This window comes from Scardinius erythrophthalmus, assembly GCF_964197995.2.
Source record: "Scardinius erythrophthalmus genome assembly, chromosome: 5".
NCBI classification, from domain to species: Eukaryota; Metazoa; Chordata; class Actinopteri; order Cypriniformes; family Leuciscidae; genus Scardinius; species Scardinius erythrophthalmus.
The window spans coordinates 30,036,983-30,058,416 of record NC_138225.1 but is presented as its reverse complement, the minus strand read 5'-3'; the positions used below and the strand labels follow the sequence as shown (position 1 = coordinate 30,058,416).

Below are 21,434 nucleotides of genomic sequence, written 5' to 3'. Positions count from 1 at the left end.
TTTTTACATATTGTGAAAATTGCATTAGGATCCCTTTAACATTCAATAGTACATACTAGCACTACTATCATTAAAAAGCACACTTTAGGTATATAGCAGCTCATTTGAATTTCATTAATAGATTTTTTTTGTTTTCATAATGTGCACATACTACAAACTGAGGAAGTAGTAAGAGTAATATGCTATGCTATTCTAAAACTGGCTAGTAAGGTTATCTCTTGAGAAAATAATGTTAAGTAGCCTACATCAAGAGTAAGGAAGAAACACTGTAACATGCTTTAGATGTTAAAGCATTTTTAAAAATGGGCTTACATTATTTTTAGTTTATCATTTTAATTTCATAGCATTGCATGTGCTCATGCCTTCAGTCAGAGTTTTGCTCTCCACGTGTGTACTATCAGTCACAGCTGACTTTCTGAAGCTGCTGGGTAATGTAGTTTATAGCGAGAGAAACCAGGCGAAGAGCGTTATGGTAAAACTACAAAGACCCACAATGCCTTTCGCTGAATGAGAGGTGTCGAGTGGCGTGGTGGTGTCCAGACCGGCCGGTGCGCAAGGAAAGTTACTGCAGGGGAACCATGCGACCGGCAGAAACGGCATTTTACCATTTTAACCGCGGCAATCACATTGACAGGGTTACACTGTGATTTGAACTGAAGTAAGGCGTGTTGCTTTTCTGTTGTCATTACACATTTACCGTGTTATCGCTGGTAATTTAGCTTCTAAATGTCTGTCAGCAGGCAATGGGAAATGAGTGTGGACACCACACTGAGGCATGCGGGAATCTGAGGCGTCCGTCGAGCATAACGTGGCCAATCTAAGATTTAGATTTATAACAATTCAGAGTTGTCCCTTTCATATTTTTAATCTCAACCACTATTGGTATTTATAATTTACTCAGTGAGCAAAATATAAAGACCACGGTTTAGAGATACATTTATTAGGCAGTCACAACTTGGCTAGCAGCCACGCAAGAGATGGCCAACACCATATCGATCAGTCAGTCTTGACCACATGACACGGTTTTAATCTTTATCATGTAGGGTTTGTCCTGATGCAATTGAGGGCAGCTTGAACTCAGTCACGTGACACATCATCTTTATATGGACGTGTTTATGACATGCAACCGTATACATGACTTGATCTTACCACAGTGATCTGACGAGGATGCGAAGAGCAAGAATTAGTATTAAGCCTAATGTCAGGCCAGGGGGTCGAGGTGTGGCGCCAGGTGCAGAGGACAAGAGTTCCCAAAAGTCCACAGCTGTTGACGACACCCAGCAAACACCGTCACCTCCACAGTCTCAGCTGGACGTGAGAGAGTCTGCTGTGGCGACAGGAGATGGAAATGTTCCCGGCTCGCCCTCAGAGAAAGCATCACTTAACACGTAAGCAGCACACCCCTGAAAGCATCCAGAGATTTTTCAAAAATATATCTATTTTTTCTCCTTCGAACCATTTTTAGGAAGTCTGGTTATTAAAAAAATAAAATAAAAAAATAAAAAATAACCTTGCTTTAAAAAATATATACGTTGGGGTGAATTTGCACAATCTTCTACCTGCAAACGGTGTAGGCATTACATTGAACATATGATTATATAACTACCATTCAAAAGTAACAATGTTGTGTATTTTTGCCTGATTAAACTGTGCTGCTATAGTTTAGTGATCAAAACTACTGTTGTGAATATTTAAAAAAGGCTTTTATTTAATTGGTTAAAGCAAGTGTTGCAATTTTATTACAGTGGAGTTTTGAGGGTTAAGCTGCTCTTAAGGCACTTTAGCTAAATAATTCCTGTACAGAATCCAGAATGATTTCAATATACAGCAGGACTTTTATAGCAGTGATATTGTGCTGTCTGATGTCAGTGTTGTTATTGTTGACTCAGTCCATTAAAAATAGCTTCTGTTGATTTAAAATTAAAATATTAAATGAAAATGTTGCTTTGACTACTAAAGTAAGTTTAAGTTAAATTGAAAGTACTAAAACTAAACTGAAATAAAACAAAATTAGCTAAAAGCTGAAAAATATTAATGAATACCATAAGAATATATAGTTATGAAATAGCACTGTTTGATGTTTATCTTATTCTGTTAATTCAGTTAATCCTTATTCTTCTGTGTTTTGGTTCTTTCGGGTTTCATCATAATCCTCAACTCATCTTTCTGTTTTTCTTATCATAATCTAGATTTATCTTGCTGTGTTTCTAACTATTGCGTTGGTGCTGCATATGAATGTGAACTTTGAGATTTCAGATATTTATTAGCTAGCTACTTTGAAGGGGGAAAACAGACAACTGTCAGCCAAGCACAAGAATGTAAATATGTGGAAGTTTTATTTTATTTAAATTTTTTTTTGCCTTTTTTGTAGTGTCTTATTTATGAATTAACATGACTGCCTAACCTACTCTAAAATGTAGTTAAATTGCAGCTGTGCTTGAGTCTGATTTGATCAAAACTTGAGATTCAAAAGCTTCTCAAAGTTCTTTTCTTTTTTTTTCATTGACAGTAATGGAGCGCCATCTAGCGCCAACACACCTGCAACTACAGCGCTTCAGAGGAGGAGTAGATTATCTGCCACACCAAACCTGGCCAGACCCAAAGTCCGCTCTGCTCCTCCTCCATCTACTGGAAAGACTGCTTCCCTTCTATCAGGGCCATCCAATACATCATCACCTGTCCAGGCAGCCTTTCCTCAGTCCCCCGTCCCAGTTGCTATCAGCAGAGACAATTCTCAAAACTCCGATGCCACTACAGAAGCCAACTGCCCTCCATCCTCACCATGTCTTCCATCCACCTCTGGCTGTCCAGAATCTCCATCATCTCCACCGTCTCAACAAGAGCCCCACCAAACCCCTAAAAAAATCCCAAACGAAGATTTTGGGCCCCAAGGAGGAGCCACTCCAGCTTCATGCACACTCTCACCGTATGTGAAGATGTCACGTGTTGATGGACCAGACTCTCCCCTCAGGAACAAAATGTTCTCAGACAAGCAGCGGGTCTTGAGAGCCCTCAAATTGAAAGAACTGATGAAGCTGGAGAAGAGGAAAGAAAGAACGGTAAAGTCAATATTAAATCAATGAAACACATTTGGACCGGGGAAATGCCACATTTAAGCTTTTCACAACCGTTAGAAAATAAGAAATCCATCAAAAACAATCAAAAACTCTTTAACAAATTTCCATGAAGCAAGTACAAATGAAAATGAAAATCTTAAATTCTTATATGCAAACTTTTTTTTTTTGGCAACTCAAAGGAGAAGAAGAGTAGACGGCACAAGCAAGAGCATTGTATTGAGCTGGATCGTGACAAAATGTCCTTAGCTGACTTCATTTATTACCTGCCAGAGTCAAATCCTATGACGTAAGTTTACCCTAAGATAATACATCACTTTGCTTTCTTTCTGCTTATGTGCTAATTATGATCAGGATAACTTGGATATTATAATGCTGAAAGCTGTGGGTATGGTGGATATTGATGTTATTGTGTGTGTTTACATCTCAAATGCCTTGTGTGTCATTGGTTGTCTCTTCATTACATGAACAGCTCCTCCCTTTCCACAGAGGAGACTCAAGCACAGACCATTGCTCCATCGTCTCCTATGTAAGTGAAATGAAACCTGTATTGCTTTTTTTGTTTTTCGGCAATACTTCATAAATATTTAGTTTTAATTTGCATGTTGTCTTGATTAATGTCTTTCAAGATAATGTCAGGGTTTTGTGTCTCAGTGTGCAGAAAAATATAGCAGAAGAAGATGAGGACAATGATGATGATGCTGATGACGATATGCTGGTTCCCAAAGTCAGGGTGGCAGAGGACGGCTCACTGATTTTAGATGAAGAAAGGTATGGTGGTCTGAAAGAATCAGTAAAATCCAGTCCCTAATAAGGGAAACTGGTAACACTTTATTTTAGTGTCTTTGATAATAACAGTAAATGATACATAACTACATGCAACTAACCCTAAACCAAGTCCTGACCCTAATCTGTAAGTACAAGTTGTTAATTGATATTACTTGGTAATAAAATGTACACTGTAATTAAGACGCCTTAAATTAAAGTGTAACCAGGAACCCTTTCACAACAGCATTCATTTTGAATTGATTGATGTTAGTTTGTTTGTTGAAAGTGGAATTGCTTACTTTCAATTCTCCAAATGCTTTTCAGATGTACAGTCCAGCCAATCCTTATTAATAGAGACAATTTTACTTTACATGTTCAGTGCAGGGTTACAGATGTAAAGATGCCATTTAGCATGTCCAGTAACACATGAAGAGCCCCATATGTTTCATCATATATAATGCATAATTGTTAGTAATTACGGATTGATTGTGTTCAGTTTGACAGTGCGTGTTCAGAGGACGTCTGATACAATTGTTGAGAATGCAAATCCGCTGTTTGAGCGAGGCTCTTCTACAACATACTCAAGTTTCAGGAAAAATAACTATGTGAAGAGCTGGTCTGTCAGAGGTAGGAATACTAAATGTTGCATCTGTTGGCTTATGATTGTGTAGGAACATGAGATTTGCGGTTTGCTCATGTCAAGCATGAATGTAGGTTTAATGCTAAATGATCAATACTTAATTGGTGCATTCACTTACATGAAGAAACCCCTTAAGAGCATCTTAAAATTTTTATGTGTGTGTTTCAGAGACAGATATGTTCTATTTGGCCATCAGTATGGTGGGAACGGATTTCTCCATGATTGCTCAGCTGTTGACTCACCGTAGCAGAGCAGAAATTAAGGTACCAGCCCTAATCACAACAAATATCTTCATCTCACAGACATTACCCTGTGTATAAATGTAATACCTTTGAGAATTTATCCGTTTGGGTGTTTTTGTCTTTCTGTTTTTCATAGAGAAAATTTAAGAAGGAGGAGAGAGCGAATGCATGGCGAGTGGATAATGCATTCAGTGAGTCTTTTGTACTTTTTACTCAAATGCATCCAGAAATCACATTCTGTCTGTCTGTCTGTCTGTCTGTCTGTCTGTCTGTAGTGTTTGTTAAAAATCTACTGTACAATCCTTGGTCTGACATTTCAATTATTTAGGAAACAAGCGGCCATTTGATAGCGAGTTTTTCAGTTTCCTGCTGAAGAGGATCTTGGCTAAAGACAAACAAAAAGGCAAATCCATAAAACTGGTTGTGAAATCCAGTAAAGAAAAAAAAGGCAAAGGTATTGTGCTCAGGAGTGGTGGCTTCGGATCTTTTGATTGACACTCTATTTGTGTGTGTGTTTGTGTGTCACACTGTTTATTTTATTTATTTATTTAATTTACTCTGAACACCTTCTCTTCAACCAGGTGGTAAAAAAGCCAAACCGCTTGAGGTTGAAGACTCCATTAATGATGATGACGATGAATTGTGCAGTGTGGACAGTGTCTGTTTTGATTTAGAAAAGGAAAACCAGGACGACTGTAATGTGAATGAAGCTGATGTGCCGTCAAGCACAAGCAAGAAGCGTAAACGCACCAAAGACACTAAGCTAAAAGAGAAAACGTGCAAGCCAAGGAAGAAAAACAAGACACCGAAAAAAGGTTTCACACTGTTTATTACAAAAACGTTATATGTGATTGCACATAATTGCAATTCAGATTTGTCCATGCTGTCTGTCATTTGTAGTGCAGGATGGTTCACATCCCATACGGTGTCTGAGCATAATAATTAACTGAATGACAGTTCAATCTATTTATCATTTCAGGCAAATGCTCAGTTGAAGTGGAGGGAAGCTCTGTGAATGCAGACAATGAAGATCAGTCATGTGTGCCTGTATCAAAAAAGAAACGCAAACAATCAAAAAAGGGTGACCAGGAGCAGCAGGAAGATAAAAGAGATGGCAAAGAAAAATGCCAGAAAAAGAGCAACAAAAAGAAACTTAAAGGTTTTTGTTTGTTACTTTGACTTTACTGAGCTTACGTTAAAGACCCCCTGTGTGTTAACTGTGAAGCCTTCGACGTTGTTGTGAAATCTACTAAAAATATTCTTCAGTGCCACATGATCCTTCAGAAATCATTCTAATTTGCTGAGAAGAAACATTTTTCATTGTTATCAATGTATAAATACAGTTCTACTGCTTCATATTTTTGTGGAAACCTTGATCCTTTTTTTTTTCTTTGAAATAACAGCATTTATTCTAAATGGAAATGTACCATTTATAAATGTCTTTTGTGATCAATTTAATGCGTCCTTGCTGACAAAAATGTAGAATCTTGCTCCAAACTTTTGAACTGTAGTGTACATATTTAAAATACTCTTTGTAAACTTCACAGTACGAAATGAAGAACCTACTGATGGAGAAAGTTACGCAGTGAATGAGGAGCACAATGAGGCGTCTCCCGTCCCAACTAAAAAACGCAAACGCTCCAAAGGATGTGCAAAGGAGGAGGAAGCCACAAAAGGAAAACGGAAGACTAAAAAGAGCAAAACGTCAAAGGAAGGTTAAGGATTTTTTTTCTTTCCACACTTTGACTTTACTGAGCTTATGTTAAAGACCTCCTGAAATCAAAACGGCTTTTAGTCAGTGTGTTAACTGAAGCCTTCTATATTATTGTGGAAATAATAATATACTAAAAATATTTTCAGTGTCACATGATCCTTCAGAAATCATTCTAATTTGCTAAGCATTTTTCATTATCAATGTATAAATACAGTTCTACTGCTTCATATTTTTGTGGAAACCTTGATCCTTTTTTTCGAAATAACAGCATTTATTCTAAATAGAAATTTTGTACCATTATAAATGTCTTTTATGATCAATTTAATGCGTCCTTGCTGAATTTTTTTTTAAAATCTTACCCCAAACTTTTGAACTGTAGTGTACATATTTAAAATGCTCTTTGTAATCTTGACAGTACGGAATGAAGAACCTACTGATGGAGAAAGTTACGCAGTGAATGAGGAGCCCAATGAGGCGTCTCCCATCCCAACAAAAAAATGCAAACGCTCCAAGTGTGCAAAGGAAGAGGAATCCACAAAAGGAAACCGGAAGACTAAAAAGAGCAAAACGTCAAAGGAAGGTTAAGGATTTTTTTTTTTCAATGTTAATGTACACTCTAAAAATTGACATTTGCTTGGAGAAATTCATCTGATTTTTATGTTCTACACAGAGTGTACTGGATCTGAGCTGGGAGCTGATGGTAGTGAAGTCTCGACAGCAGCCCCCAATGCTGAAGTGGACCAATGGTATGCAAAATTATCTTCCCAAAATCAGAGTGTGGGATTTTCTTTTAATAGTTTTCTAATTACAAATCTTCATCAATTGTCTCATAATGTGTCAGGGAGAAGCTCAGTCTTGAGAGCACAACTCAGGAGGAGATTTCACAAAGCTCTTCCAAGCGTTCGAAGAGGCCTTTGCCCAATTTGGCAAAAAGAAAAGCCAAAAAATGTTCTCAGCCAAAAGCAACCGTAGAGATTAAAGACGTAGAAGAACCTCAAGATGAAAGTTGCAAAGAAGCTGAGAATGAGGTATGTTTTCGAGTTTGATTCCACACCTGCTAGTCTCTTTTCACAAGAGGTACGCATTGGTTTGTTTACCACCTTAATGTTCACGTTTAGCGGCTCTCCAATTTGTAAATTTAATGTGTCTGGCTTCCGGTGTCAGCTAATGAATCAGTCTTGTACATTCACAGAAAATAGCTTACTTCCACGTTGAAAAATAAGGTGAATCGGACCACACAGGATAAAACGATGTTTCAAAGGGATAATTCACCCAAAAATAAAAATTAATGTCATTCCAAAACCTGTATGACATTCTATCTTCTGTAAAACCCAAAAGAAGAAATTTTGGATAATGTTGGAAACCATTTAGTTTTGGTGACCATTAACTTCCATTGTATGGATAGTGTTGATTCAAGAAGGCTCATAATTCCGCGGTGGCGAACCTTAACGGGTACAGCCCAAAGCAGATGGATTTATTTACCACACAGAAACTTTATGCACACAAAACAGCATGAAACTGCCGTTACATCTACCAAACAAACCACATTTTTTACATTAAACAGAGATCTAGTGTAAAAGCACCAGTAAATGTTATTAACACAAGGGCACACATTCTTTTCTTTAGTGATCACTTGAATTGATCATTAATGTGGATAATCCTGAAACATTATTCAACATTTGATTTTTATAGTTCAACATCATCTGTCTTGCTGAAGAACAGCTCCAGAAACAGCCAGTAGTTGTTCTGGAGAGAACTCCTCCAAGGTAAATGGTTCATTTCTCCATAATAATCCTCAGAAGAGGTTTTCTCATCACTTGTGTTACACAGTGATCTCTTGAATTAATATATATATATATATATAACTTCACAGGCTTAAAGATGCACACGGCTCATCTGAAAGCCAAGACCAGCCACAGTCCTCTCAGAGCCCACTACGTTCTCCTGGACAGAAGGCAAGAGCGGAAAAGGTGAAGCGCAATCTGACTGTTTCAGATGATGGTAGTGAAGTCTCGACAGCAGGCCTCTGTGCTGAAGGGAATCAAGGGTATGCAAAATTATTATATTTTGACCAGATCAGAGTTTGGGATTTTCTTTCAACAGTTCTGTAATTACAAATCTTCATCAATTACCTCATGTGTCAGGGAGAAGCTCAGTCTCGAGATTTCACTAAGCTCTTCCAAACGTTCTCCTGGACGGCAGACGAGAGCGGAAAAGGTCATGCACAATCGGACTGCTTCGGAAGGAGAAAGGATGGACCAGTGTCAGACTGGGTCAGATACATCACCAGAGGACATGAGCAGCACTGCCATGCCTTATCAAGTGGTCATGCAAGACTCTAAAGACATGGAGGAGGTAAAACAAATAACAAATATTGCGTTTCCACTATTTGCATTGATTATCAGTAATGCATTCCTACAGTAATTAAAAGAAAAATGAGAGGCTATACATTTGTGTAGCATGATGTGAATCTGCTTGGCCTGCATTTACATGACGCCAATAATCATGTTCAATGCATTTTTGCTCACAACAAGTTGACCTTTTTGTGCTCTGTAATGCTTTAAAACCTCAGAGGATAATGTTTATAGCACTGATCTTTATATGTATAGATATTTGATTATGTGGTGCATTGTGCATAAATAAAAAAAAACATAGATATTCTTGTTATACAGTATTTTGATGTGGAATGTTATTCTACATTTGTTTTTGTTTTTATATCAAAATGTCACGTTATGTTCAGGGTTTGAACATAACGTGACCAACAGAAAGACTTAACTACTCATTTAATTTATATAATCACCTCTGTACCGAAGAGACAAAGTACCTCTTTTTTGTTTTTTTTTGTTTTTTAGTGTCGCAATTTGCATCATTCAGAGCTTTTGACTTCATCTGAAGAAAATGGTAAGTTGACTTTCATATTAATGTTTTTGTAATAAGACCAATTAAGATACTGAGCACTTACTGTGTGTCTTGTAGAAATGTGTACTTATTTGTCTTGCTTATTACCATTAATGTATTGTCTATTTTCATACATTTTAAAATGTAATTTATTCATGTGATGGCAAAGCTGAATTTTCAGCATCATTACTCCAGTCTTCAGTGTCACATGATCCTTCAGAAATCACTCTGATATGCTGATTATTATCGGTGTTAAAAACATTTGTTCTGATTGTGAAAAAAAAAATCAGGATTCTTTGATTAATGGAAAGTTCAAAAGAACAGCATTTATTTAAAATATACATCTTTGTAACATAATTCTTGCTGAATAAGTGTTTTTTTTATTTGTAATAAATCTTACTGAACCCAAACTTTTGAACTGTAGTGTATTTGAATGCAAATATATGATATTACCTAGTATGTTTCTTAGGGTGACCATATTTTAGTTTTCAGAAAACAGGACGGGGGCGTGGTTGATGGGTGGGGGCGTGGTTTGGGGAGGCGTGGTTGGGGTGAATGCATCAAAAAATACTTGACAAATGCATTCACAACCTCTATGTTATTGTACTTTAATACATAAAGTAATACATCCTTTCCATTCAATGTTTGGCCCGCAACAATAGAATACTATTTATTTTTTTTATTTATTTTTTTATTTTTTTTTGTTTAGTTTAGTTTAGCTTTTAACACATTTTACTTGATACTATTTCATTTCATGGCCATAGCATAGGTTAAAAATCTACTACTAAAATAAAAGATCTACTACACTATTTCAGTAAAAAAAAAAAAAAAAGCCTATACTATAGCCTATAGCAGAGGTCTTCAATCCTGCTCCAATTCACTGTCCTGCAGAGTTTAGTTCCAACCTGCTTCAGCACACATGCCTTTGAATACTCAAGCGATTCTGAAGTGCTTGATGAGCTGATTCAGGTGTGTTTGATTAGGGTTGGAACTAAACTTTGCAGGACAGTGGCCCTCCAGGAGCAGGATTGAAGACCTCTGGCCCATAGCCTATACTTTCTTTATGTGGGCCATAATGTCGCTAGCACCTTTATTTGACACTGACATGTGCGTGCCAGCTTTGCAGTTCATGCATTCTGCTTTACACGGATCCCGACCGAAACGAAAACATGGGAATTTTCTCTGTAAATCATCTGTGAATTTACATCTGGGCTTTTTTTTTTTTTTTTTCGCTGTTAGCTACTTACATCTCATCTCGCACTTGACCGTAAACTGAAGCGTCGCTGCTAAAATTCTGTGAACGTAAAGTCCGCCTACTTTGATTTGATTGGTAATTTAAAATATTCTGACATTGACAGACCAATGAGGCTGAGATGAACATACACACACACACACACACACACACACACACACACACACACACACACACAGGCCTTTGTATCTGACCGTATCTGACGTGCTCTCTGCTTGCCGCTGCGGATTGAGGAACGCGCTGATTATAACAAGACGGGGCGAAGCCGAAGCCGGTTTTCATATGTTTTGTGTGCAAACTGCAAAGGCAAGCGCCAGTCAATTTAAAGTACACACGTAATGGCCCAATGAAAAATAATGAAAACCAGGACATTTTCATCACTTTATAAAAAACAGGCAGGACGGCCAGGACAGGACGTGAAAACAGGACATGTCCTGGGAAAACAGGACGTTTGGTCACCTTATGTTTCTGATCTCTTTATCTAATACCAAACATGACCTTTTTTGATGGAGTGCAACAAATAGTTGAAATGGGTGTAATGCTTCTTTTAATATCTCCTCAAGGTCAGACATTACTGAAAAGTCCAGTTGTGTTGGTGTCTCATGAAGAAGTGGAGCACTACCTAGGGATCCGAGCACAAACTGCTGCAGAGGAATCAACGGCTCCCAGAGGCGATCATGTCAGTACTGGAGGAGTTTGTTCTGTGCGTTGTAGAGTAAACCAGTAGTAATCAGCTAAGAGTGACTGTTGATGTGGTTTGCAGGTGGGAGAGCATACGGATGGTCTTGAGGAACAGGGCTCTTCTATCGTTACTCTAGAAAAGAGCATCTCTCAAGACCCAGAAATAAAAGAAGCTGACACTGCCTCCATTTCTTCCCAACAAAACCTATCCGAAAGAAGGAGATTTAATAAGCCAACACCCTGTCTAAGCCGGGCAGCACAGACTTTCCACAGACCTCTAGATGTACAAACAACAGAGTTTAGAGAAAGTGAGCTTTAGATGTATATAAACCATGAGCTAAGAAATCCGTCCGCTTGCCTGTCCCAGCAGCACTGTATTTGGTTTTCTGTACTGAATGTGTGTATTGTGTTCTTTTCCAAATCCGGATACAGCATCTTTGAACCGTGACTGCACACAGCTGCAGTGTAGCAGTCCTGTGGAAGTCCAAGTGAAGATCGCCCTGAATGAATGCCTTTCTGAGTGTAGCGTTACTCCAGAAGAAAACGGCCCTTGGGATGTTCCGGTGAGGGAATCTGTCTCAGGAGTTGAGTGACTTCAGTGTGTGAAGCCAAACACACAATATCTGACTTGCAGTAAATTTTCTCTTCTTGAATGTCCAGGATGATGCCAGAACTACAGCAGAAGATCTGCCTTCCTTGACGTCAGCTGGTGAGATTAAAAACGTTATTACCCTTTGTTATATTCAGTTGTTTCATTGCTGTATAAAACCTTCATTTTCTTTCTATCTATCTTTTTTCTGTCTCTTTCTGTCATTCTTCTGTCTTATTTTCTTTCTTTCTTCCTTCCTTCCTTCCTTCCTTCTTTCCTTTCTTTCTGTCTCTTTCTGTCATTCATTTTCTTTTTCTTTCTCCTGTCTTTTCTTTTATTATTTCTTTCTTTCCTTCAATTTCTTTTTTCTGTCTCTTTCTGTCATTCATTTTCTTTCTTCTGTCTTTCTTATTTTCTTTCATTATTTCTTTCTTGCCTTCCTTCATTCACTTTCTTTCTTTGTCTTTCTTTTTTCTGTCTCTTTCTGTCATTATTTCTTTCTTTCTTTCTTTCTGTCAACTCATTTTAATTTCCGTATTTGTCTCTACCACTTCTTTAAATAAGCAACTTCTCCAAGACCGAGTAAGACTGAGGACCAGGATGTTTCATCTTTCCTTGAGAAGCCTCAGGTTCCTGACACCACACCATCAGACAAAGGTGCAACATTTAACATCAAAATCCTAAATTAAGCTCTTAACTTTCAGCAAAAAAAAAAAAAGTACAAACGAATGACTTTTACAGATGTGAATGAAAGAACAACAAAGCTTGAAAAGTCTGGATCTCAGATTTCTGAGAATAAAGTTCAAATAACTGATCAAGATTCAGAGCCTAGTGAGTCTGCTGTTATAGACGCCATGATTGGGGAACCTCAGACAGAGGTGAAGAGGATTGTTCCAGTCAGGTGCGCACTGGCAATTAAACAAGTGGATGATTCCAATTGACTGGGTTTGTCTAGAGTGTCTTTAAAAACGTCTTGGCTTTGTGGTGTCATCTGTACAGCTGTTCCTCTGATGGTTCCTCAGTTTGTACTCAAGAAGATAGTATTACTCCAGAGAAACACATTCAGTTTGCTAAGCACATATCCAACCTAGAATTGGCATCTCAGGTCAGGATCAACCCTCAACAGACCTCCGAGCCTAATGAAGGTGAGACTAATGTTGTTCAGATTGAGAATATTGCTTTAAACGTCACTTGTGTTATTGCCAATGATTGAGACATGGCATCATTTAGATCCTGCTGAGAAGCCAGAACATCAGAGCCCAGTTAAAGTCCAGCACTGTGATTTGGATCATGACATAAAGAGAGTCTCCAGAGAGGATAAGCTTGTGGTATCTGAGGTGGATTTGCAGGAACGTAAACAGGATGAGGATCTAATGTCTCCTGTCCTGTTACTTGACTCAACACAAACTTCAGCCCCAGATGTTTCTGTGGACAGCACTGGTAAAGGAAACGAAGAACAAAATGGTAAGTTTAAAAATGTTACCAGTTTTTTTTTTTTTTTTTTCTATAAAGAATTAATATATTTATTAGATTTGATTTGATTTAATAAAAGGGACAGTGTAGATGCTCATTATTTACAACAATATTAAGTCCACAAATTTAAACTCCATGTTAAAACCTAAAACTGACTAGGAAGGAACCCGCCTTCATGGTTACACAAACAATTGAGTCTGTTAATTTCATCATTCGTTTCTCATAGACCCAGTTCTCAGTGATGATTCGTCAGCACCATTTGAAGCACACAGTCCGGTTTCATCTTTTTATGATCCTCCCTCTGAACATACAAGCAACATGTGTGAAATGGACACGTATGTACAGTGTTTGTAGTTTTTATGTAGAGTTTATGTAATATTATTAAATTATTGATAATATGCTGTTTAAGGATGCTGTTTAGTGAGTCTGCAGCTGAAAACATTCATATACCAGATGAGCAGGATTCAGAAAAGCAAAATGGCACAGAAGAGCGATTAGAAGCTCATGAGGTAATGCGTCCTGACAAACATTACACCTTGTGTATTCTGCGTTCACTGAATGAAATGAACACCTTTTAACTAATTAATGTTTTCTGGCAGGATTGCATTGCCACTCTCGATGGAAATGGAAAATCTGAAATCTCAGGTTCAGCTGGAGTGGAAACTAGTGCAACTGGTAATGGTGACATGAATACATGAGCCAGAAAAATTAACACACTGTAAATACACTGTATAATATAAGTATTACTAGAATATGTTGTGTGAAGTGATTACAATTTAAAGTTTGGGGTCAATAATTAAAAATTTCTCATATGCTCACCAAAGCTGTATTTATTTGGCAAGGCAAGTTTACTTCATACACAGTGGTAATTTAAAGAAATGTATTAAAAAAAATAGCAATTATTAAAACCTTTTCACAAGACCCCCAAAGAAAAGGAAAAATAAAAAAGGATTACATTTGTTCAAATGAAATAAGATTCTACATTAAAATAAATATGAGGGACATAAAAGCAAAAGAGGATTTAAAAAAGAACCGTTCAGTGCGATCGGTACAACGCAGAAACAATGCTTAATCAGGAAACGCACAGTTCAGCAGTTGTGGTTTTTTTAATCTCGTCTTAAAGGTAGCTAATGATGGGGCACATCTGACATCCTCTGGCAGCTGGTTCCAGCTGTGGGTGGCATGATAGCTAAACGCCATCTCACCAAGTTCTGAATTTAACAGGCTTTATCCTTCCGATCAGAGAGCTCTATTTGTTTTTTATTCTACCAACATATCTGCTGTGTATTTTGGTCTGAGACCATTATGGGGTTTGTATACATACAAATCATTCTAATATGCTGATGTGCTTCTCAAGAAACATTTATTATTATCAATGCTTAATGTTTTTGTGGAAACCTTGATACATGTTTTTTTTTTTTTTCAGGATACTTTAAATAAATGCTCTCCTTTTAAACTTTCTATTCCAAGTAAAAATACTCTGTAAACATGATGTCTTTATACTGTCACTTTTGATCAGTTTAATAAATCCTTGCTGAATAATAATATTATTAAACAAAATGTTATCTTACTGACCCCAAACTTTTGAACGGTATTATATGCTAATGTCTTATTGCATAAGTGCTTATCTTACTGTGTTATTGTCTTTCTTTCCTTGTCACAGATAATCAGTCAGAGGAGCCCACCTTTATTTTGACTCTATATGAGATTCCAACCTCTCAGCTGTTCCATGAGGCTGACTGTGGCCAGCAGGATATGCCCCCTTATGAACTGCAGCCAGCACAAGTCCAGACATCCTCACTGATTACATGCAGTTCACAGTCTCTTTCCTGTACATTAGAGGCTTCCAGGTACATTTCCCTTCCAGTCCAGATTTAATTAAACTTTTTTTCTCAGTAAAGCAATAGTCTTCAATCATCCATTCCTTTCATCCTTGATGACCTTGTTTTGTAGTGCATCTCTGCACATGGAGCCAGAAGAGACCAATAAACCATGTAAAAGTGTTTCTCACAAGGTCCTAGATGATTCCCTGGTTCCTCTTTCAAAGGATGCAGCAGAAGATGCAAGTACACAATTGATATCCTCACAGGAAAACAGTCGTGATGATGTGAACTTTTTAATTAGTCCACCTGAGATGCTCTCCTGTAATTCTGCCATGGTATGATGCAGTACTCCCTTTTGTTACCATATTTTTTGTAGAGTGATTTATATTTTGTAGCAGTTTTGGAAATTAAAGTGTTCTCCCTTTTGGTAAAAGCCAACAGATGTGCCAAAGTTGGATGAGATCCCGACAGAATATCCAGAAACTAAAGCTGCCACTCAGAGAAGTAGGAAATTAACTTGCATTCAACTTTAATTTATGTCAGTTACTATTATTAAAAATGGTTTATTCAAGTAGACAAGACTGTAATGTCCTCTCTGATCTCTCCCTCAAGGCAAGATAAAGGTCAAGCCGAAACTAAAGCCATGTGTGGTTGGGCCTTCAAACAATGGCCAGTTTGACTGTGCACCCAGTCAGACTCTGATAACATCTCATGCTATTGTGCAAGCTGAGATTGAGTCCAAACAGAAAACATCTGCACAGGAAACAGTTAGTCCTAAAATCCACTTAAGCCATGAAGACCGTGAGTGGGGAGCCAATCCTGGGAATGACAGTGTGATATCAACTGCCGTTGTGCCAGGCTCTGAAGATATGAGAGATGAGAGTCAGGTGAAGTGGGAAAGTCCTCTCAAAACAGGTCTCCAGATGGATGAGGACTCTGTTGTTGTCACTGGCTGCTCTCTGTTGAAGCGAGACCATTCATGCTGTGTTTTTCTGTATTATAGTTTAAGCTAAATCAGTCGTTTACATAAGTGTTTCCTAACAGGTGCACAGGGTGTTGGCTGATGCCTTTGTAGTCGCTTCAGGAGAAATGGAAAATGTTTTTAATAAGAAGGAAATCCCTCATGACATTGAGCTCCAAAAACCTGAGGACTTGTCTGTATGCCTTCCAGAGAGTGTGAGATCACCGTCTCAAGTAAATGTCCAAGTAAGTGTGTTTCTATTTTTATTTAAACAAGACACTTTTCAATCTTTTTTCTCCAGGAGCCTATCACTATTAGCAAACATTAACGATCCAATAAATTCCTGATAGACATCATCAAGTCCAGCCCTAAAAAAATATCTTTGCTATATCTTAAGTATGTCTTTGCTCAGATATACATCAAAATGGGGGGTGGGAAGATGACTGCAATTTCTGTTTCATGCCAATTTTAAAAGTTTAAAGTTAATTAGGAGCACATCACATGAGTTGATTAGTACTTTTGTCCACAGAAGGAAAAAATGGCAGATATTTCTAAAAAGCCAGATACTTGCAGAGAGGCATCAAGTGTGACACCATCAGTTTCTCAAGAGAAGACTGTGCCTTTACAAAGAAGAGGTAAGGATATTAATTTCCCTTCATAGCTCCTTTTTAAGCTTTAATAAGATTACCAAAAATTATTGATATAATAAACATTTTTGACAAAAAAATACCAAACTGTTACTGAATATTATGCTTTTTTTTTTTTTTATAATTACATTTATGTATTTCATTTCATTTACATTTTATTTGTATCTTGAATGTTTTCGTTTTAAGGCAGGATGCAAGTGAAGCCTAAAATCCCCAAAACAACAACTACTAAAGGTGATTTCTCAAGACAGGAGCAAACTAATATTGGATCTAATGAACCAGCCATAACTCAAATCATTTTACCAGCATCTTTGATTAAAGAAGAATGTGTTAAAGAGGAACTGAGCGAGATATCTGAGCGAGAAGATTTCTCTGATATTCCAAAGGAGTCGTCAGACACAGAAAACATTGAAGAAGTCACAAAGACAAAGCAGCAGACCCCATTCACAACTGTGGAAACATCAGCATGGTAAGACATGTATATCTTTATAAATGTCCTTAAATCTGTGAAGCCCTTAACTCATTTTTTTGTTTTAACACTCTATTGTCATAGCACTGAATCATCACCTGTGGAATTGAAAAGAGAGGGTGGGCACAAGGACGTGTCGCATGTGGTGTTGTCTGATATATTGGTGCCGGTTTCCATGGAGAGTGCAAGTCCTGTCCAAAACAGTCTCCAGATGGGTGAAGAGAACCAGCAGGTCCTCGCTGCTGAGGAAGACCAGGAGACACATTCACATGAGGGTGTTTCACACATGCTGCTGACTGATATATTCATACCCGTCTATGAGGACATGCAAGATGATCTGAGCAAGGAATGGATGACAACTGGAAAGACAAGCCCTCATGAAGCAGAAAGATCTGAGGTTAGTTATGTGAATTAAATTGATTTATTGGTATTGGTTGATACTGTTTTTACTTGTACATTCTTGTTTCCACCTACTTTACACTTACAAAGATTAACTTCATTGTTAAATGAAATCCTTTAGTTCTTATACCCCTGATTAATATTTGATGACGTCTTCTATTTGAAATTTATACTACAGATGAGAGAGGATCCAGATGCTGTGTCACAATCATCAAATGTGGAACCATCAATATCACCCAAGAGTAAAAGACACACTCAGGGGAAAGGTGGTGAATAACTATTAAAACAATGTATCTCAACACACTGCTTAGTTTCTGTAACAATGTGAGGAATTTTCTGCTTTTAAAGGGAAGTTATTGGTAAAGATGACATTTCCCAAAAGGACAGCTGGAGATTCCCTTAAGAGTGGCGAGCAATCACAAACCATGCCTCCGTCAACCTTAATGCCAAAGCATGAGGTCGATGCTGCTCTAAATTCCCCAGAAACTGAATGCATTTCAGAACCCAAAGTGGAGTCAACACAATGTAGTTTTGAGACTTTTACATGGTATGAGTGACTGTATTTTCTCTGATATGCACTGAAATTTTAATGAAAATGAAACCACTGATGGTTTGTTCATTCTGTCATAGTTCTGACTCGCTGCCCGTTGGCTCAGAGGACCATGAGGCGCCGTGTGGGGGGGTTTCTCATATGTTGCTCTCTGATATTTTGGTGCCTGCATTGGATGAGTCTGCAGAGCACAACCTTCACAAAGAGGCCTTATCAGTTGGTCTTCAAGAAGATTCAGTCAAAGTATGTTCATGTGTTTTGACAGGTCTTTAAAAAAAATAAAAAAAATTCTGATGATTTAAAATGATGATAAAATATAAAAAAATGAAAATTATTTACTGAGCATCTATCTAACTGCCACAGGTTGAGAAGTCAACAGATATTGAGAGACCAGCAAATACTGAAACGGATGAGACAACAGCAAGTCGGTCTGTGTCAGTGGAATGGAAAACACCGTCTTGTAGGAGAAGTAATAATGGACATTTTTGAGTAAAAATAATATAATGCAAAATATAATGAGAATCATACCTTACTCCCCTAAAATAGTGGTTAAAGTTAAAAATGTAATAAATTAATAATAATTTTTGCTTTTTCAATGGGAGATTTTTGGACTCAATCTTGATTTTTATTTTTTTAAGTTTATGGTGTCTATCATCATTTGATCAGATGATTTTGATGTATTTGCTTCTAATGCTTTCAATCTGTCTTGTATCTATTCCCCAAGGCACACTGCGCCCAAAGCCTAAATTATCAAAAAAGAGAGATGATCCTTTAGAAACCGACCTCTGTCAGCCGGGCTCTACACAGACCTGTTCAGCTACTCCTCAGCTGTCCCTGGAGCCTCAAGCAGAGGAATGGTCCCTCAGTAGCAATATGCTTCCCATGGACTCAGATGAGATTGAGAACTGGTGTGAAGGAGTTTCCCACATGTTGCTGTCAGATGCATTTGTGCCTGTTTCTGAAGAGATTGGAGAGAACAGCACAGATCTAAAAGTATTTGTCTCAAGCAGTCCTCATGAGGAAGAGGAACACGCTCTTAGTCTGCCAAAGAGTGAGGAGACACCCTCTGAGATTTCAGATGAAGTATGCTATTTTAAGAAGCATATAACTGTAGTTCATTATAAATGTACAATTGTATGGGATAAATCGCATGAAAAGAGCCCAGATCACATTTTACCAAAAAATTCAAAAGAGAATTTTTTTTGCATGAAAAGTATACTCTTATGATTTTTTGCAATTATATATTTGTTGCATTATGTAACACAAAAAAAGATTTTGATACAATATAAAAATTATTTACATTATGGATTTCACGGTACTGCCTTTATTCAAAATTAATTTAAATAATTTACAAAAAATTGTCAATTCAAAAACCTTATATTTGCAGAATAAAATGAACTTTAAGTTAAGTGTCCTACGAGTAGAATTACGTTTTCTTCATGCAAAATAAGTGTTTATTCATTTTTGGAGTGAAATGTGACCTGGACAGGCTGTTATACACCTATATACACTTTTAAACACTGTACAGATGACAGTGCAAAAATCTTTTTTATAGGTACATCATTTAGACACTATTTCTGACCTGCCAAAGATTGATGAGTCAAATGAGAGTCTGCCAGCATCACAAGCAAAAAAATCACCAGCGAGAAGTCAGTCATTCTTCATCATACACAATATTATTTGTCTTTGTCCTCATTATACTTTGTACCACTAATTTTCCTTTCTAATTAATCAATTTCTCTCACTATTCATTAATCTCTCTCAAACAGGTACATTTCAGATGACACTAAGATCGCCTGAAAGACGCCTTAAAGTTCAACCCAATGTGCTAAAGACAGCCCAAGCTGCCCCAACAACACCTCAGCGAGCTCAGACATCAAAAGTGAAGGAGTCCATGAGAACTCCACCAAAGCAACACACAGGAGAGATCTCAGGTGTGTGTAGGGTACAGCTAGAGAAGTTATCTGTAGAGGAAATATGCACTCCCCAAAGTGTCCTGCAACCAAAGCATCACAGCACACCCGTCACTGTGAAAACCATTTTGAGAGGGTAAGAATTATTTCCATTTCATGCCAATGACTCTTAGTATCTTTTATAATCCTTTTCAAATTGTTGAAATCACAATACTTAGTGCTGTTCACAGTAAAAACAACTACTCAGTTGCATAGTTAAATTGCAAAAATCTGTTTGTACTCTTAGGAATGAGATGGCCAAGGCATCTCTGGCTTTGCATGGAAGCAGAAGCCCGGGTTTAGAATTGCATGCTGATGAGGAGCCACCCGTGCCTCCAGGATACTCACCAAAGATTGTCCTTCATCGTGTACCAATAACGTCATCCCCAGCTAGAGTGTCCACCACAGCCTCCCGACCACCGGCAGATCATCAGGTACATGCTGTGATTTGTGATCAAATCATTGTATTATTAAGCCTTTAGTTGTTTTCATTAATATTACATTCTCTATCGTGCAGCTCTCCCAAAACAGCCCTCCAATCTCCAATTTGGATGCTGATAAGGATCCTGGTCAAGTGTCCCAGTTCTTCCTGGATGACATCTTCACTGAAGTCGTGGATCCGGACTGATTCTTGTTTGAGACGTTTTTCACTGCTGCTATTCCTGTTCATTGCACTGGAGTGAACATGTACAACACTGTTACACTGCTAATTGCAGACCTATTAGAGAATTGTTAGTAATTTTAATACAATTATTCAACTTTCACGAAGGAAAAACACATACATAGATTATATAAATTTGTTATGAGGCCTTTGCCTTAAGTTTTGTTTTGCAGTGATGCAGGTTTAGTGTCAGCTCTGTTATTTATTTGTATTTATTTAATGCTGAACATCGCACCACGTTTTTTATCTATGTGGTTTTTACTGACTGCTTTTGAGTTTAAAGATCTTGCTTTGTTCAATGCAAATATATTTGTTTTTATGGTAACTGTGTTACTTTTGTTTTCGTTCTGAGAGCAAAACCACTTTTGTGAATTATAATACAATTCTCCAATGAGAATTTATTTTCAAGAATGTGTAATTAAATATTATCAATTGTCAATTATATTGGCAATTGGCGGCACAGTCTGGAATGGATATTACATCAGTTAAGTATTTATAAATAAGTTAATAAATTGATATTCACTTCTTCAAACTTAAAATGTTTTTTCTTTCTCGGGAAATACAGTGCACTTGAATAGGAAAAACGAGGGGCTGGGGAAGAGATTTAAAGAGAACAGATTTTAAATTTCAAGTTGACTTTT

At 37.5% G+C, this 21,434-nt stretch overlaps 1 protein-coding gene across 2 annotated transcripts; it reads left to right on the top strand.

Moving 5' to 3' along the window:
• Window positions 1-445: 445 nt before the first annotated feature.
• bdp1 (BDP1 general transcription factor IIIB subunit) lies at window positions 446-21,328 on the top strand. 2 transcript variants are annotated; one of them, XM_081366027.1, is made up of 49 exons: window positions 446-658; window positions 1,155-1,388; window positions 2,510-3,059; window positions 3,257-3,363; window positions 3,547-3,603; window positions 3,729-3,845; window positions 4,339-4,469; window positions 4,651-4,745; window positions 4,861-4,915; window positions 5,053-5,178; window positions 5,306-5,539; window positions 5,704-5,883; window positions 6,272-6,439; window positions 6,854-7,018; window positions 7,109-7,184; window positions 7,280-7,466; window positions 8,131-8,204; window positions 8,312-8,485; window positions 8,583-8,793; window positions 9,291-9,339; window positions 11,152-11,267; window positions 11,352-11,577; window positions 11,702-11,832; window positions 11,930-11,978; window positions 12,423-12,515; window positions 12,600-12,759; window positions 12,858-13,003; window positions 13,089-13,322; window positions 13,558-13,666; window positions 13,741-13,840; window positions 13,931-14,006; window positions 14,995-15,181; window positions 15,285-15,489; window positions 15,589-15,658; window positions 15,767-16,041; window positions 16,199-16,360; window positions 16,645-16,750; window positions 16,949-16,996; window positions 17,069-17,231; window positions 17,316-17,628; window positions 17,809-17,896; window positions 17,979-18,177; window positions 18,261-18,423; window positions 18,544-18,649; window positions 18,905-19,263; window positions 19,736-19,829; window positions 19,950-20,229; window positions 20,380-20,566; window positions 20,650-21,328. In XM_081366027.1, the coding sequence occupies exons 2-49, from the start codon at window positions 1,168-1,170 to the stop codon at window positions 20,758-20,760; spliced, it is 7,533 nt and encodes a 2,510-aa protein (XP_081222153.1). In that variant the 5' UTR covers window positions 446-658; window positions 1,155-1,167; the 3' UTR covers window positions 20,761-21,328. The 2 variants fall into 2 exon arrangements, with proteins under 2 accessions (XP_081222153.1, XP_081222152.1); XM_081366026.1 differs by having other exon boundaries at window positions 16,949-17,231.
• Window positions 21,329-21,434: the final 106 nt, after the last annotated feature.